The sequence below is a fragment of the Panulirus ornatus genome, chromosome 4, assembly GCF_036320965.1.
Source record: "Panulirus ornatus isolate Po-2019 chromosome 4, ASM3632096v1, whole genome shotgun sequence".
Lineage (NCBI taxonomy): Eukaryota > Metazoa > Arthropoda > Malacostraca > Decapoda > Palinuridae > Panulirus > Panulirus ornatus.
Window position 1 is genome coordinate 90,670,752 of NC_092227.1, and position 17,260 is coordinate 90,688,011.

General features: G+C 42.8%; 1 protein-coding gene across 1 annotated transcript in view; it reads left to right on the forward strand.

Annotated features, from left to right (window-relative positions):
• LOC139764912 (uncharacterized) overlaps window positions 1–17,260 on the forward strand; it is a 567,165-nt gene that overhangs the window by 456,855 nt on the left and 93,050 nt on the right. Inside the window, exon 21 of the mRNA XM_071691991.1 lies at window positions 8,252–8,342. Coding sequence (XP_071548092.1) covers window positions 8,252–8,342 — 91 coding nt within the window. The remainder of the gene's footprint in view (window positions 1–8,251; window positions 8,343–17,260) is intronic.

A 17,260-nucleotide genomic window follows, 5' to 3' on the forward strand; every position in this document is an offset into this window, starting at 1 on the left:
TTAGAAAGGGTAGTGAGTGGTGGGATGAAGAAGTAAGAGTATTAGTGAAAGAGAAGAGAGAGGCATTTGGACGATTTTTGCAGGGAAAAAATGCAATTGAGTGGGAGAAGTATAAAAGAAAGAGACAGGAGGTCAAGAGAAAGGTGCAAGAGGTGAAAAAAAGAGCAAATGAGAGTTGGGGTGAGAGACTATCAGTAAATTTTAGGGAGAATAAAAAGATGTTCTGGAAGGAGGTAAATAGGGTGCGTAAGACAAGGGAGCAAATGGGAACTTCAGTGAAGGGCGTAAATGGGGAGGTGATAACAAGTAGTGGTGATGTGAGAAGGAGATGGAATGAGTATTTTGAAGGTTTGTTGAATGTGTCTGATGACAGAGTGGCAGATATAGGGTGTTTGGGTCGAGGTGGTGTGCAAAGTGAGAGGGTTAGGGAAAATGATTTGGTAAACAGAGAGGAGGTAGTAAAAGCTTTGCGGAAGATGAAAGCCGGCAAGGCAGCAGGTTTGGATGGTATTGCAGTGGAATTTATTAAAAAAGGGGGTGACTGTATTGTTGACTGGTTGGTAAGGTTATTTAATGTATGTATGACTCATGGTGAGGTGCCTGAGGATTGGCGGAATGCGTGCATAGTGCCATTGTACAAAGGCAAAGGGGATAAGAGTGAGTGCTCAAGTTACAGAGGTATAAGTTTGTTGAGTATTCCTGGTAAATTATATGGGAGAGTATTGATTGAGAGGGTGAAGGCATGTACAGAGCATCAGATTGGGGAAGAGCAGTGTGGTTTCAGAAGTGGTAGAGGATGTGTGGATCAGGTGTTTGCTTTGAAGAATGTATGCGAGAAATACTTAGAAAAGCAAATGGATTTGTATGTAGCATTTATGGATCTGGAGAAGGCATATGATAGAGTTGATAGAGATGCTCTGTGGAAGGTATTAAGAATATATGGTGTGGGAGGCAAGTTGTTAGAAGCAGTGAAAAGTTTTTATCGAGGATGTAAGGCATGTGTACGTGTAGGAAGAGAGGAAAGTGATTGGTTCTCTGTGAATGTAGGTTTGCGGCAGGGGTGTGTGATGTCTCCATGGTTGTTTAATTTGTTTATGGATGGGGTTGTTAGGGAGGTAAATGCAAGAGTCTTGGAAAGAGGGGCAAGTATGAAGTCTGTTGGGGATGAGAGAGCTTGGGAAGTGAGTCAGTTGTTGTTCGCTGATGATACAGCGCTGGTGGCGGATTCATGTGAGAAACTGCAGAAGCTGGTGACGGAGTTTGGTAAAGTGTGTGGAAGAAGAAAGTTAAGAGTAAATGTGAATAAGAGCAAGGTTATTAGGTACAGTGGGGTTGAGGGTCAAGTCAATTGGGAGGTGAGTTTGAATGGAGAAAAACTGGAGGAAGTGAAGTGTTTTAGATATCTGGGAGTGGATCTGTCAGCGGATGGAACCATGGAAGCGGAAGTGGATCATAGGGTGGGGGAGGGGGCGAAAATTTTGGGAGCCTTGAAAAATGTGTGGAAGTCGAGAACATCATCCCGGAAAGCAAAAATGGGTATGTTTGAAGGAATAGTAGTTCCAACAATGTTGTATGGTTGCGAGGCGTGGGCTATGGATAGAGTTGTGCGCAGGAGGATGGATGTGCTGGAAATGAGATGTTTGAGGACAATGTGTGGTGTGAGGTGGTTTGATCGAGTAAGTAACGTAAGGGTAAGAGAGATGTGTGGAAATAAAAAGAGCGTGGTTGAGAGAGCAGAAGAGGGTGTTTTGAAATGGTTTGGGCACATGGAGAGAATGAGTGAGGAAAGATTGACCAAGAGGATATATGTGTCGGAGGTGGAGGGAACGAGGAGAAGAGGGAGACCAAATTGGAGGTGGAAAGATGGAGTGAAAAGGATTTTGTGTGATCGGGGCCTGAACATGCAGGAGGGTGAAAGGAGGGCAAGGAATAGAGTGAATTGGAGCGATGTGGTATACAGGGGTTGACGTGCTGTCAGTGGATTGAATCAAGGCATGTGAAGCGTCCGGGGTAAACCATGGAAAGCTGTGTAGGTATGTATATTTGCGTGTGTGGACGTGTGTATGTACATGTGTATGGGAGGGGTTGGGCCATTTCTTTCGTCTGTTTCCTTGCGCTACCTCGCAAACGCGGGAGACAGCGACAAAGTATAAAAAAAAAAAAAAAAAAACATCTCATTTTCAGCACATCCACCCTCCTGCACACAACTCTATCCATAGCCCACGCCTCGCAACCATACAACATTGTTGGAACCTCTATTCCTTCAAACATACCCATTTTTGCTTTCCGAGATAATGTTTTTGACTTCCACACATTCTTCAAGGCTCCTAGAACTTGCGCCCCCTCCCCCACCCTATGATTCACTTCCGCTTCCGTGGTTCCATCCGCTGCCAAATCCACTCCCAGATATTTAAAACACTTCACTTCCTCCAGTTTACTCCATTTAAACTTACCTCCCAATTTACTTGACCCTCAACCCTACTGTTCCTAACAACCTTACTCTTATTCACATTTACTCTCAACTTTCTTCTTTCACACACTTTACCAAACTCAGTCACCAGCTTCTGCAGTTTCTCACATGAATCAGCCACCAGCACTGTATCATCAGCGAACAACAACTGACTCACTTCCCAAACTCTCTCATCCACAACAGACTGCATACTTGCCCCTTTTCCAAAACTCTTGCATTCACCTCCCTAACAACCCCATCCATAAACAAATCAAACAACCATGGAGACATCCCCCTCCCTCCCCTCCCTGCCGCAAACCTACATTCACTGAGAACCAATCACTTTCCTCTCTTCCTACACGTACACATACCTTATATCCTCGATAAAAACTTTTCACTGCTTCTGACAACTTGCCTCCCACACCATATATCCTCAATACCTTCCACAGAGCATCTCTATCAACTCTATCATAAGCCTTCTCCAGATTCATAAATGCCACATACAAATCCATTTGCTTTTCTAAGTATTTCTCACATACATTCTTCAAAGCAAACACCTGATTCACACATCCTCTACCACTTCTGAAACCACACTGCTCTTCCCCAATCTCATGCTTTGTACATGCCTTCACCCTCTCAATCTATACCCTCCCATATAATTTACCAGGAATACTCAACAACCTTATACCTCTGTAATTTGAGCACTCACTCTTATCCCCTTTGCCTTTGTACAATGGCACTATTCAAGCATTCCGCCAATCCTCAGGCACCTCACCATGACTCATACATACATTAAATAACCTTACCAACCAGTCAACAATACAGTCACCCCCTTTTTAATAAATTCCACTGCAATACCATCCAAACTCGCTGCCTTGCCGGCTTTCATCTTCCGCAAAGCTTTTACTACCTCTTCTCTTTTTACCAAATCATTTTCCCTAACCCTCTCACTTTGCACACCACCTCAACCAAAACACCCTATATCTGCCACTCTATCATCAAACACATTCAACAAACCTTCAAAATACTCACTCTATCTCCTTCTCACATCACCACTACTTGTTATCACCTCCCCATTAGCCCCCTTCACTGATGTTGCCATTTGTTCCCTTGTCTTACACACTTTATTTACCTCTTTCCAAAACATCTTTTTGTTTTCCCTAAAATTTAATGATAGTCTCTCACCCCAACTCTCAATTGCCTTCTTTTTCACCTCTTGCACCTTTGTCTTGACCTCCTGCCTCTTTCTTTTATACATCTCCCACTCATTTGCATTATTTCCCTGCAAAAATTGTTGAAATTCCTCTCTCTTCTCTTTTACTAATGATCTTACTTCTTCATCCCACCACTCACTACCCTTTCTAATCTGCCCACCTCCCACGCTTCTCATGTCACAAGCATCTTTTGCGCAAGCCATCACTGCTTCCCTAAATACATCCCATTCCTCCCCCACTCCCCTTACGTCCTTTGTTCTCACCTTTTTCCATTCTGTATTCCGTCTCTCCTGGTACTTCCTCACACAAGTCTCCTTCCCAAGCTCACTCACTCTCTTCACTCTCTTCACCCCAACATTCTCTCTTCTTTTCTGAAAACCTCTACAAATCTTCACCTCCACCTCAAGATAATGTTCAGACATTCCTCCAGTTGCACCTCTCGGCACATTAGCATCCAAAAGTCTCTCTTTCGCGTGCCTATCAATTAACACATAATCCAATAACGCTCTCTGGCCATCTCTCCTACTTACATACATATACTTATGCTTATCTCTCTTTTTAACCCAGGTATTCCCAATCATTTTCCCAATCATTTGCACATAAATGTACAAGCTCTTCACCATTTTCATTTACAACACTGAACACCCCATGTATACCAATTATTCGCTCAACTGCCACATTACTCACCTTTGCATTCAAATCACCCATCACTATAACCCAGTCTCGTGCATCAAAACCACTAACATACTCATTCAACTGCTCCCAAAACACTTGCCTCTCATGATCTTTCTTCTCATGCCCAGGTGCATATGCACCAATAATCGCCCACCTCTCTCCATCAACTTTCAGTTTTACCTGTATCAATCTAGAGTTTACTTTCTTACACTGTATCACATACTCCCACCACTCCTGTTTCAGGAGTAGTGCTACTCCTTCCCTTGCTCTTGGCCTCTCACTAACCCCTGACTTTACTCCCAAGACATTCCCAAACCACTCTTCCCCTTAACCTTTGACCTTTGTTTCACTCAGAGCCAAAACATCCGGGTTCCTTTCCTCAAACATAGTACCTATATCTCCTTTTTTCTCATTTTGGTTACATCCATACACAACTAGACACCCCAATCTGAGCCTTCGAGGAGGATGAGCACTCCTCACGTGACTTCTCCTTCTGTTTCCCCTTTTAGAAAGTTAAAATATATATATATGTGTATATATATGTTTGGGCCATTCTTTGTCTGTTTCCTGATGCTACCCTGCTGATGCGGGAAATGGTGATCAAGTATAATGAATAGTACATTGTCATCAGATATTTCCTTGGATTGTTTATGCATATATAAACTTGTGAGGAGAGTGGTGAGAGTAAGTGAGCTTGGGAAGGAGACTTGTGGGAGGAAGTACCAGGAGAGACTGAGTACAGGATGGAAAAAGGTGAGAATAGAGGACGTAAGGGGAGTGGGGGAAGAATGGGATGTATTTAGGGAAGCAGTGATGGCTTTTGCAAAAGATGCTTGTGGCATGAGAAGTGTGGGAGGTTGGCAGATTAGAAAGGGTAGTGAGTGGTGGGATGAAGAAGTAAGATTATTAGTGAAAGAGAAGAGAGAGGTATTTGGACAATTTTTGCAGGGAAATAATGCAAATGAGTGGGAGATGTATAAAAGAAAGAGACAGGAGGTCAAGAGAAAGGTGCAAGAGGCAAAAAAGAGGGCAAATGAGAGTTGGGGTGAGAGAGTATCATTAGATTTTAGGGAGAATAAAAAGATGTTCTGGAAGGAGGTAAATAAAGTGTGTAAGACAAGGGAACAATTTGGAACATCGGTGAAGGGGGCAAATGGGGAGGGGATAACAAGTAGTGGTGATGTGAGAAGGAGATGGAGTGAGTATTTTGAAGGTTTGTTGAATGTGTTTGATGATAGAGTGGCAGATATAGGGTGTTTTGGTCGAGGTGGTGTGCAAAGTGAGAGGGTTAGGGAAAGTGATTTGGTTAACAGAGAAGAGGTAGTAAAAGCTTTGCGGAAGATGAAAGCTGGCAAGGCAAGGGGTTTGGTTGGTATTGCAGTGGAATATATTAAAAAAGTGGGTGACTGTATTATTGACTGGTTGGTAAGGTTATTTAATATATGTATGACTCATGGTGAGGTGCCTGAGGATTGGCAGAATGCTTGCATAGTGCCATTGTATAAAGGCAAAGGGGATAAAAGTGAGTGCTCAAATTACAGAGGTATAAGTTTGTTGAGTATTCCTGGTAAATTATATGGGAGGGTATAGATTGAGAGGGTGAAGGCATGTACAGAGCATGAGATTGGGGAAGAGCAGTATGGTTTCAGAAGTTGTAGAGGATGTGTGGATCAGGTGTTTGCTTTGAAGAATGTATGTGAGAAATACTTAGAAAAGCAAATGGATTTGTATGTATCATTTATGGATCTGGAGAAAGTATATGATAGAGTTGATAGAGATGCTCTGTGGAAGGTATTAAGAATATATGGTGTGGGAGGCAAGTTGTTAGAAGCAGTTAAAAGTTTTTATTGATGATGTAAGGCATGTGTATGCGTAGGAAGAATGGAAAGTGATTGGTTCTCAGTGAATGTAGGTTTGTGGCAGGGGTGCGTGATGTCACCATGGTTGTTTAATTTGTTTATGGATGGGGTTGTTAGGGAGGTGAATGCAAGAGTTTTGGAAAGAGGGGCAAGTATGCAGTCTGTTGTGGATGAGAGAGCTTGGGAAGTGAGTCAGTTGTTGTTCGCTGATGATACAGCGCTGGTGGCTGATTCGGGTAAGAAACTGCAGAAGCTGGTGAGTGAGTTTGGTAAGGTGTGTCAAAGAAGAAAGTTAAGAGTAAATGTGAATAAGAGCAAGGTTATTAGGTACACTAGGGTTGAGAGACAAGTCAATTGGGAGGTAAGTTTGACTGGAGAAAAACTGGAGGAAGTGAAGTGTTTTAGATACCTGGGAGTGGATCTGGCAGCGGATGGAACCACGGAAGTGGAAGTGAATCATAGGGTGGGGAAGGGGCGAAAGTTCTGGGCACGTTGAAGAATGTGTGGAAGTCGAGAACGTTACCTTGGAAAGCAAAAATGGGTATGTTTAAAGGAATAGTGGTTCCAACAATGATATATGTTTGCGAGGCGTGGGCTATAGATAGAGTTGTGCGGAGGAGGGTGGATGTGCTGGAAGTGAGACGTTTGAGGACTGTATGTGGTGTGAGGTGGTTTGTTCGAGTAAGTAATAATAGGGTAAGAGAGATGTGTGGTAATACAAAGAGTGTGGTTGAGAGAGCAGAAGAGGGTGTTTTGAAATGGTTTGGTCACATGGAGAGAATGAGTGAGGAAAGATTGACAAAGAGGATATATATGTCAGAGGTGGAGGGAACGAGGAGAAGTGGGAGACCAAATTGGAGGTAGAAAGATGGAGTGAAAAAGATTTTGATTGATTGGGGCCTGAACATGCAGGAAGGTGAAAGGTGTGCAAGGAATAGAGTGAATTGGAATGATGTGGTATACCAGGGTCGACGTGCTGTCAATAGATTGACCCAGGGCATGTGAAGCATCTGGGGTAAACCATGGAATGTTCTGTGGGGCCTGGATGTGGAAAGGCAGCTGTGGTTTTGGTGCATTATACATGACAGCTAGAGACTGAGTGTGAATGAATGTGGCCTTTGTTGTCTTTTCCTAGCACTACCTCGCGCACATGCAAGGGGAAGGGGTTGTTATTTCATGTGTGGCGGGATGGCAAGAGGAATGAATAAGGGCAGACTATGAATTATGTACATGCGTATATATGTATATGTCTGTGTGTGTATATGTATGTATACATTGAGATGTATAGGTATGTATATGTGCATGTGTTGACGTGTATGTATATACATGTGTATATGGGTGGGTTGGGCCATTCTTTCGTTTGTTTCCTTGTGCTACCTCGCTAACGCGGAAGACAGTGACAAAGTATGGTGAAAAAATAATATAAACTTGTGTTATATATGTATGCATAGGATTTTTGTACAGGTTTCACATATACCATGCTGCATTGTTCCCCACCAAAATATGACAACTTGGGGTCCCAGTACAATTCCTCTTGATTTTTCACTTCACAGTTACCTGATCTACTCCTAAAGAGCTATTGCCTATTATATTTACCTTTAACTGATGTGGTGTATTCAAGCAAGGTTGATGAATTTATGAACATGAAGAAACCAAAAGAGAGTGGAGCTGTGGTAACTGTGTACAGGACGGGTGAACATATAAATATGTCTAATCCCAGATGTGTTTCACTGAGAAAAAGACACTGTTGATGCGGTGTACGGAAAAATACTTATCAGAAGAAAACAAAGGCCCTACAAAGGCATAAATGACTTAAACAATGAATAGGACAGATTAGGATTAAGGACAGAAAACAGTGATTAAACAAGTGACTCAAAATTAAGAATTTGAGTTGATTTTGGGTTTAAGATAATCTGAACGATTTTTTTTTCTTTTTTGCATGAAACTTGCATCATATGCCTTCATTATTATGTTGCTGTCCTTAGAGGAAAAAGCAAGGATTGAGATATACACAATGATATTTTAGTATGACATAATGTCAATTGCATCCACAGGACTGCTGGTGGGGAACACCCCTCCAGTTATGACGTCTGGGCTGCATGCTGTCTGGAGGTTGAGATTGATGTACTCACTGGACAGTATCTGGTAAAGTATTTTTCAAATATGTATATGTGTAGGTTACCTGCAGTTACATATCAAAACAAATCACTTGGTAGTATAAGACTACCACTGTAAAAGTTTTCATTTACATCTTTCTTTCTTTCCTCAGCAGTCTGGCTTGTGAGCTTGAGATATATTCCTTGGTAATATATGGAGCAGGGCTCTTGTTACCCTTGTGAATCCATTTATTTCAGCATGACAGTTAAAGGAAGACAATCTTTGGCTACTTGGTCATGTGTCAGTATGTATTATTCTCAGCTGGCTTCATGATGACATGAAATTCGATACGTGTATGCCTCGCAAAAAACTGCTTCTGACAGACTGCCAGCCCAAAAATAGATTCACATTTGCATAGAAATATTTGCAGTGGGACAACGAAAAGTGGAAGAAATTGTTGTGGTGTGGTGAGGCTACATTTGATGTTACTGGCAGCTGTAGAGGTAAAGTGTACCAGTGGCCAGGTAGTGACCTGTATGACCCTAAGTACATTCAAGCAACTGTGAAATTTCCAGACTAACTAATGGTTTGGAATGCTTTTGGCTGTAATGTTGGTGGAAGTCTTGTGTTTGTACCTTGAAAGGTGACCATGAATCAGAATCGATACCTGGAGCTGTTTTGTGATGAATTACCTGACTGTTTTGAGAAGACTGGTTGTGATATTTTTATGCAAAATGGTGCACTGTGCATTTTGTGGTGTGACATACATTCAGCACTGGCCAGGTAACTCTTCTGACTTTAACCCTATTGAGAACTTGTGGTCGATTATAAAGTCACAGTTGTGTGGGTGGGATGCATCCAGCATTCCTAAGCTCCAAACTGCCATCCAGGATATTTGGGACAACCGTGACCCTACATACCTTAAGTGTCTTGCAGCATCTGTTCCCAAGTACCTTCAGAATTGTATTAAGTCCAAGGGACATCATACGAAGTACTAAAGGGGGGAAGGTGGGGTGAGTACCTGTTTTGTGTTGTTTATCAATATTTGTATATGTTGTGTCACACATCATTCTTTTCCTTCTGGGATGGTATATGTTATTGTTATTATTATTATTTATTTTTATATATTTTTTATTATATATTTTTACCAGGAATACTCAACAAATTTTTTTTTTTTTTTCGCTGTCTCCCGCGTTTGCGAGGTAGCGCAAGGAAACAGATGAAAGAAATGGCCCAACCCACCCCCATACACATGTATATACATACGTCCACACACGCAAATATACATACCTACGCAGCTTTCCATGGTTTACCCCAGACGCTTCACATGCCCTGATTCAACCCACTGACAGCATGTCAACCTCGGTATACCACATCGATCCAATTCACTCTATTCCTTGCCCTCCTTTCACCCTCCTGCATGTTCAGGCCCCGATCACACAAAATCTTTTTCACTCCATCTTTCCACCTCCAATTTGGTCTCCCACTTCTCCTCGTTCCCTCCACCTCCGACACATATATCCTCTTGGTCAATCTTTCCTCACTCATTCTCTCCATGTGCCCAAACCATTTCAAAACACCCTCTTCTGCTCTCTCAACCACGCTCTTTTTATTTCCACACATCTCTCATACCCTTACGTTACTTACTCGATCAAACCACCTCACACCACACATTGTCCTCAAACATCTCATTTCCAGCACATCCATCCTCCTGCGCACAACTCTATCCATAGCCCACGCCTCGCAACCATACAACATTGTTGGAACCACTATTCCTTCAAACATACCCATTTTTGCTTTCCGAGCTAATGCTCTTGACTTCCACACATTCTTCAAGGCTCCCAGAATTTTCGCCCCCTCCCCCACCCTATGATCCACTTCAGCTTCCATGGTTCCATCCGCTGCCAGATCCACTCCCAGATATCTAAAACACTTTACTTCCTTACTTATACCTCTGTAATTTTAGCACTCACTCTTATCCCCTTTGCCTTTGTACAATGGCACTATGCACGCATTCCGCCAATCCTCAGGCACCTCACCATGAGTCATACATACATTAAATAACCTTACAAACCAGTCAACAATACAGTCACCCCCTTTTTTAATAAATTCCACTGCAATACCATCCAAATCTGCTGCCTTGCTGGCTTTCATCTTTCACAAAGCTTATCTGTTTACCAAATCATTTTCCCTAACCCTCTCACTTTGCACACCACCTCGACCAAAACACCCTATATCTGCCACTCTATCATCAAACACATTCAACAAACCTTCAAAATACTCACTCCATCTCCTTCTCACATCACCACTACTTGTTATCACCTCCCCATTTGCGCCCTTCACTGAAGTTCCCATTTGCTCCCTTGTCTTACGCACTTTATGTGCCTCCTTCCAGAACATCTTATTCTCCCTAAAATTTAATGATTAAATTATAAATTCAATTGTAGATTATATGGTAAATTATATGGTAAATTATATGGGAGGGTATTGATTGAGAGGGTGAAGGCATGTACAGAGCATCAGATTGGGGAAGAGCAGTGTGGTTTCAGAAGTGGTAGAGGATGTGTGGATCAGGTGTTTGCTTTGAAGAATGTATGTGAGAAATACTTAGAAAAGCAAATGGATTTGTATGTAGCATTTATGGATCTGGAGAAGGCATATGATAGAGTTGATAGAGATGCTCTGTGGAAGGTATTAAGAATATATGGTGTGGGAGGCAAGTTGTTAGAAGCAGTGAAAAGTTTTTATTGATGATGTAAGGCATGTGTACGTGTAGGAAGAGAGGAAAGTGATTAGTTCTCAGTGAATGTAGGTTTGCGGCAGGGGTGTGTGATGTCTCCATGGTTGTTTAATTTGTTTATGGATGGGGTTGTTAGGGAGGTGAATGCAAGAGTTTTGGAAAGAGGGGCAAGTATGAAGTCTGTTGTGGATAAGAGAGCTTGGGAAGTGAGTCAGTTGTTGTTCGCTGATGACACAGCACTGGTGGCTGATTCATGTGAGAAACTGCAGAAGCTGGTGACTGAGTTTGGTAAAGTGTGTGAAAGAAGAAAGTTAAGAGTAAATGTGAATAAGAGCAAGGTTATTAGGTACAGTAGGGTTGAGGGTCAAGTCAATTGGGAGGTAAGTTTGAATGGAGAAAAACTGGAGGAAGTGAAGTGTTTTAGATATCTGGGAGTGGATCTGGCAGCGGATGGAACCATGGAAGCGGAAGTGAATCATAGGGTGGGGGAGGGGGCGAAAATCTTGGGAGCCTTGAAGATTGTGTGGAAGTCGAGAACATTATCTCGGAGAGCAAAAATGGGTATGTTTGAAGGAATAGTGGTTCCAACAATGTTGTATGGTTGCATGGCGTGGGCTATGGATAGAGTTGTGCGCAGGAGGGTGGATGTGCTGGAAATGAGATGTTTGAGGACAATGTGTGGTGTGAGGTGGTTTGATCGAGTAAGTAATGTATGGGTAAGAGAGATGTGTGGAAATAAAAAGAGCATGGTTGAGAGAGCAGAAGAGGGTGTTTTGAAATGGTATGGACACATGGAGAGAATGAGTGAGGAAAGATTGACCAAGAGGATATATGTGTCGGAGGTGGAGGGAACGAGGAGAAGTGGGAGACCAAATTGGAGGTGGAAAGATGGGGTGAAAAAGATTTTGTGTGATTGGGTCCTGAACATGCAGGAGGGTGAAAGGCGGGCAAGGAATAGAGTGAATTGGATCAATGTGGTATACCGGGGTTGACGTGCTGTCAGTGGATTGAATCAGGGCATGTGAAGCGTCTGGGGTAAACCATGGAAAGTTGTGTGGGGCTTGGATGTGGAAAGGGAGCTGTGGTTTCGGGCATTATTGCATGACAGCTAGAGAATGAGTGTGAACGAATGGGGCCTTTGTTTTCTTTTCCTAGTGCTACCTCGCACACATGAGGGGGGAGGGGGATGGTATTCCATGTGTGGCAAGGTGGCGATGGGAATGAATAAAGGCAGACAGTGTGAATTGTGTGCATGGGTATATATGTATGTGTCTGTGTGTGTAAATATATGTGTACATTGAGATGTATAGGTATGTATATTTGCGTGTGTGGACGTGTATGTATATACATTGTGTATGGGGGTGGGTTGGGCCATTTCTTTCGTCTGTTTCCTTGAGCTACCTCACAAACGTGGGAGACAGCGACAAAGCAAAAAAAAAAAAAAAATTATCCCTGGGGATAGGGGAGAAAGAATACTACCCACGCATTCCTCACATGTTGTAGAAGGCGACTAAAGGGGACGGGAGCGGGGGGGCTAGAAACCCTCCCCTCCTTGTATTTTAACTTTCTAAAAGGGGAAACGGAAGAAGGCGTCACGCGGGGAGTGCTCATCCTCCTCGAAGGCTCAGATTGGGGTGTCTAAATATGTGTTGATGTAATCAAGATGAGAAAAAAGGAGAGATAGGTAGTATGTTTGAGGAAAGGAACCTGGAAGTTTTGGCTCTGAGTGAAACAAAGCTCAAGGGTAAAGGGGAAGAGTGAGTTGGGAATGTCTTGGGAGTAAAGTCAGGGGTTAGTGAGAGGACAAGAGCAAGGGAAGGAGTAGCACTACTCCTGAAACAGGAGTTGTGGGAGTATGTGATAGAGTGCAAGAAAGTAAACTCTAGATTGATATGGGTAAAACTGAAAGTTGATGGAGTGAGATGGGTGATTATTGGTGCATATGCACCTGGGCAAGAGAAGAAAGATCATGAGAGGTAAGTGTTTTGGGAGCAGCTGAATGAGTGTGTTAGTGGTTTTGATGCATGAGACTGGGTCATAGTGATGGGTGATTTGAATGCAAAGGTGAGTAATGTGGCAGTTGAGGGAATAATTGGTATACATGGGGTGTTCAGTGTTGTAAATGGAAATGGTGAAGAGCTTGTAGATTTATGTGCTGAAAAAGGACTGGTGATTGGGAATACCTGGTTTAAAAAGAGAGATATACATAAGGATACTTATGTAAGTAAGGAGAGATGGCCAGAGAGCGTTATTGGATTACGTGTTTTGGATGTCAATGTGCTAAAAGGTGCAACTGGAGGGGTGTCTGATCATTATGTTGTGGAGGCGCAGGTGAAGATTTGTAGAGGTTTTCAGAAAAGAAGAGAGATTGTTGGGGTGAAAATAGTGGTGAGAGTAAGTGAGCTTGGGAAGGAGATTGTGTGAGGAAGTACCAGGAGAGACTGAATACAGAATGGAAAAAGGTGAGAACAAAGGAGAAAAGGGGAGTGGGGGAGGAATGGGATGCATTTAGGGAAGCAGTGATGGCTTGCACAAAAGATGCTTGTGGCGTGAGAAGTGTGGGAGGTGGGCAGATTAGAAAGGGTAGTGAGTGGTGGGATGAAGAAGTAAGATTATTAGTGAAAGAGAAGAGAGAGGTATTTGGACGATTTTTTCAGGGAAATAATGCAAATGAGCGGGAGATATATAAAAGAAAGAGGCCGGAGGTCAAGAGAAAGGTGCAAGAGGTGAAAAAGAGGGCAAATGAGAGTTGGGGTGAGAGAGTATCATTAAATTTTAGGGAGAACAAAAAGATGTTTTGGAATGAGGTAAATAAAGTGCGTAAGACAAGGAAACAAATGGGAACATCAGTGAAGGGGGCTAATGGGGAGGTGATAACAAGTAGTGGTGATGCAAAAAGGAGGTGGAGTGAGTATTTTGAAGGTTTGTTGGATGTGTTTGATGATAGAGTGGCAGATATAGGGTGTTTTGGTCGAGGAGGTGTGCAAAGTGAGAGGGTTAGGGAAAATGATTTGGTAAACAGAGAAGAGGTAGTAAAAGCTTTGCGGAAGATGAAAGCCGGCAAGGCAGCGGGTTTGGATGGTATGGCAGTGGAATTTATAAAAAAAAGGGGGTGACTGTATAGTTGACTGGTTGGTAAGGTTATTTAATGTATGTATGATTCATGGTTTGAATGGAGAAAAACTGGAGGAAGTGAAGTGTTTTAGATATCTGGGAGTGGATCTGGCAGCGGATGGAACCATGGAAGCGGAAGTGGATCATAGGGTGGGGGAGGGGGCGAAAATCCTGGGGGCCTTGAAGAATGTGTGGAAGTCGAGAACATTATCTCGGAAAGCAAAAATGGGTATGTTTGAAGGAATAGTGGTTCCAACAATGTTGTATGGTTGCGAGGCGTGGGCTATGGATAGAGTTGTGCGCAGGAGGATGGATGTGCTGGAAATGAGATGTTTGAGGACAATATGTGGTGTGAGGTGGTTTGATCGAGTGAGTAACGTAAGGGTAAGAGAGATGTGTGGAAATAAAAAGAGCGTGGTTGAGAGAGCAGAAGAGGGTGTTTTGAAGTGGTTTGGGCACATGGAGAGGATGAGTGAGGAAAGATTGACCAAGAGGATATATGTGTCGGAGGTGGAGGGAACAAGGAGAAGAGGGAGACCAAATTGGAGGTGGAAAGATGGAGTGAAAAAGATTTTGTGTGATCGGGGCCTGAACATGCAGGAGGGTGAAAGGAGGGCAAGGAATAGAGTGAATTGGAGCGATGTGGTATACCGGGGTTGACGTGCTGTCAGTGGATTGAAGCAAGGCATGTGAAGCGTCTGGGGTAAACCATGGAAAGCTGTGTAGGTATGTATATTTGCGTGTGTGGACGTATGTATATACATGTGTATGGGGGGGGGTTGGGCCATTTCTTTCGTCTGTTTCCTTGTGCTACCTCGCAAACGCGGGAGACAGCGACAAAGTATAATAAAAAAAAATAAAATAATGATTCATGGTGAGGTGCCTGACGATTGGCGGAATGCTTGCATAGTGCCATTGCACAAAGGCAAAGGGGACAAATGTGAGTGCTCAAATTACAGAGGTATAAGTTGGTTGAGTATTCCTGGGAAATTATATGGGAGGGTATTGATTGAGAGGGTGAAGGCATGTACAGAGCATCAGATTGGGGAAGAGCAGTGTGGTTTCAGAAGTGGTAGAGGATGTGTGGATCAGGTGTTTGCTTTGAGGAATGTATGTGAGAAATACTTAGAAAAGCAAATGGATTTGTATGTATCATTTATGGATCTGGAGAAGGCATATGGTAGAGTTGATGGAGATGCTCTGTGGAGGGTATTAAGAATATATTGTGTGGGAGGCAAGTTGTTAGAAGCAGTGAAAAGTTTTTATTGATGATGTAAGGCATGTGTACATGTAGGAAGAGAGGAAAGTGATTGGTTCTCAGTGAATGTAGGTTTGCGGCAGGGGTGTGTGATGTCTCCATGGTTTTTAATTTGTTTATGGATGGGGTTGTTAGGGAGGTGAATGCAAGAGTTTTGGAAAGAGGGGCAAGTATACAGTCTGTTGTGGATGAGAGAGCTTGGGAAGTGAGTCAGTTGTTGTACGCTGATGATACAGCACTGGTGGCTGATTCATGTGAGAAACTGCAGAAGCTGGTGACTGAGGTTGGTAAAGTGTGTGAAAGAAGAAAGTTGAGAGTAGATGTGAATAAGAGCAAGGTTATTCGGTACAGTAGGGTTGAGGGTCAAGTCAATTGGGAGGTAAGTTTGAATGGAGAAAAACTGGAGGAAGTGAAGTGTTTTAGATATCTGGGAGTGGATCTGGAAGCGGATGGAACCATGGAAACGGAAGTGAATCATAGGGTGGGGGAGGGGGCGAAAGATCTGGGAGTCTCAAAGAATGTGTGGAAGTCGAGAACATTATCTTGGAAAGCAAATGGGTATGTTTGAAGGAATAGTGGTTCCAACAATGTTGTATGGTTGCCAGGCGTGGGCTATGGATAGAGTTGTGCACAGGAGGGTGGATGTGCTGGAAATGAGATGTTTGAGGACAATATGTGGTGTGAGGTGGTTTGATCGAGTAAGTAATAATAGGGTAAGGGAGGTGTGGTAATAATTCATACTTGCTGCCTTTATTCATTCCCATCACCACCCCACCACACATGAAATGACAAGCCCCTCCCCCTGCACATACGGGAGGTAGTGCCAGGAAAAAGACAACAAAGGCCACTTTCGTTCACACACGGTATCTAGATGTCATGTATAATGCACAGAAACCATGGCTCGCTTTCCACATCCAGACCCCACAAAACTTTCCATGTTTTACCCCAGATGCTTCATATGCCCTAGCTCAATCCATTGACAGCACATCGACCCCGGTATTCCACATCATTCCAATTCACTTTGTTTCTTGCATGCCTTTCACCCTCCTGCATGTTCAGGCCCCAATCGCCCAAAATCTTTTTTTCTTACTCCATCCTTATTGTACTTATTATACTTGATTGCTGTTTCCTGTGTCAGCATGGTAGTGCTAGGAAACAGACGAAGACCCATCCACTCATATACACACATATGTACATAAACCCACATATACATACATATACATGAGTTTACATGAGAAAGACTGACATTAGGAGGCCTGTTTGGCTCTTGACTGGGTTGTCTGGTAAAACTGAAATGACAAACTTTTTTTTATTCTGCTCAACAGATCTTAAGCTTTCACTGACTCCTTGCTGCTGCACATTGGCCTTCTACTGTCTTAGTTACTGCTGTCGTTTATAAGTTTATATCTGGCATTTTTCTCAGAGTATAATTAAATTTGTAAGATATATGTCTAAATAGCTTTTGAAGGTATTTATAGTCTTAGCAATCACTACATCTGATGGTAACTTATTCCACTGCTCAACACACCTCTAGGAAAAGAAGCTTTTCCCACATCCATACTACATCTTATAGCTCTGAGTTTTATTCCATTTGCCCTGGTAACCATATTTTCTTGTATTTTGAAAAGATGTTCATGATTTACTTTATCAACCTTGTTCAGAATTTCTAACACTTGGATTAAGTCACTGTGAGGTCTATGTTATTTAAGGGAGAAGAGGTCCAGTCGTTTTAGCCTCTCTTTGTATGCCACACTTCCACGGGATGGGATCAATTTTGTCATGCATTTTTGTAATTGCTCTGATTTTTCCTCATCAGTTTTTGGTGGCCAAAACTGAAGTGTTTATTCAAGATGT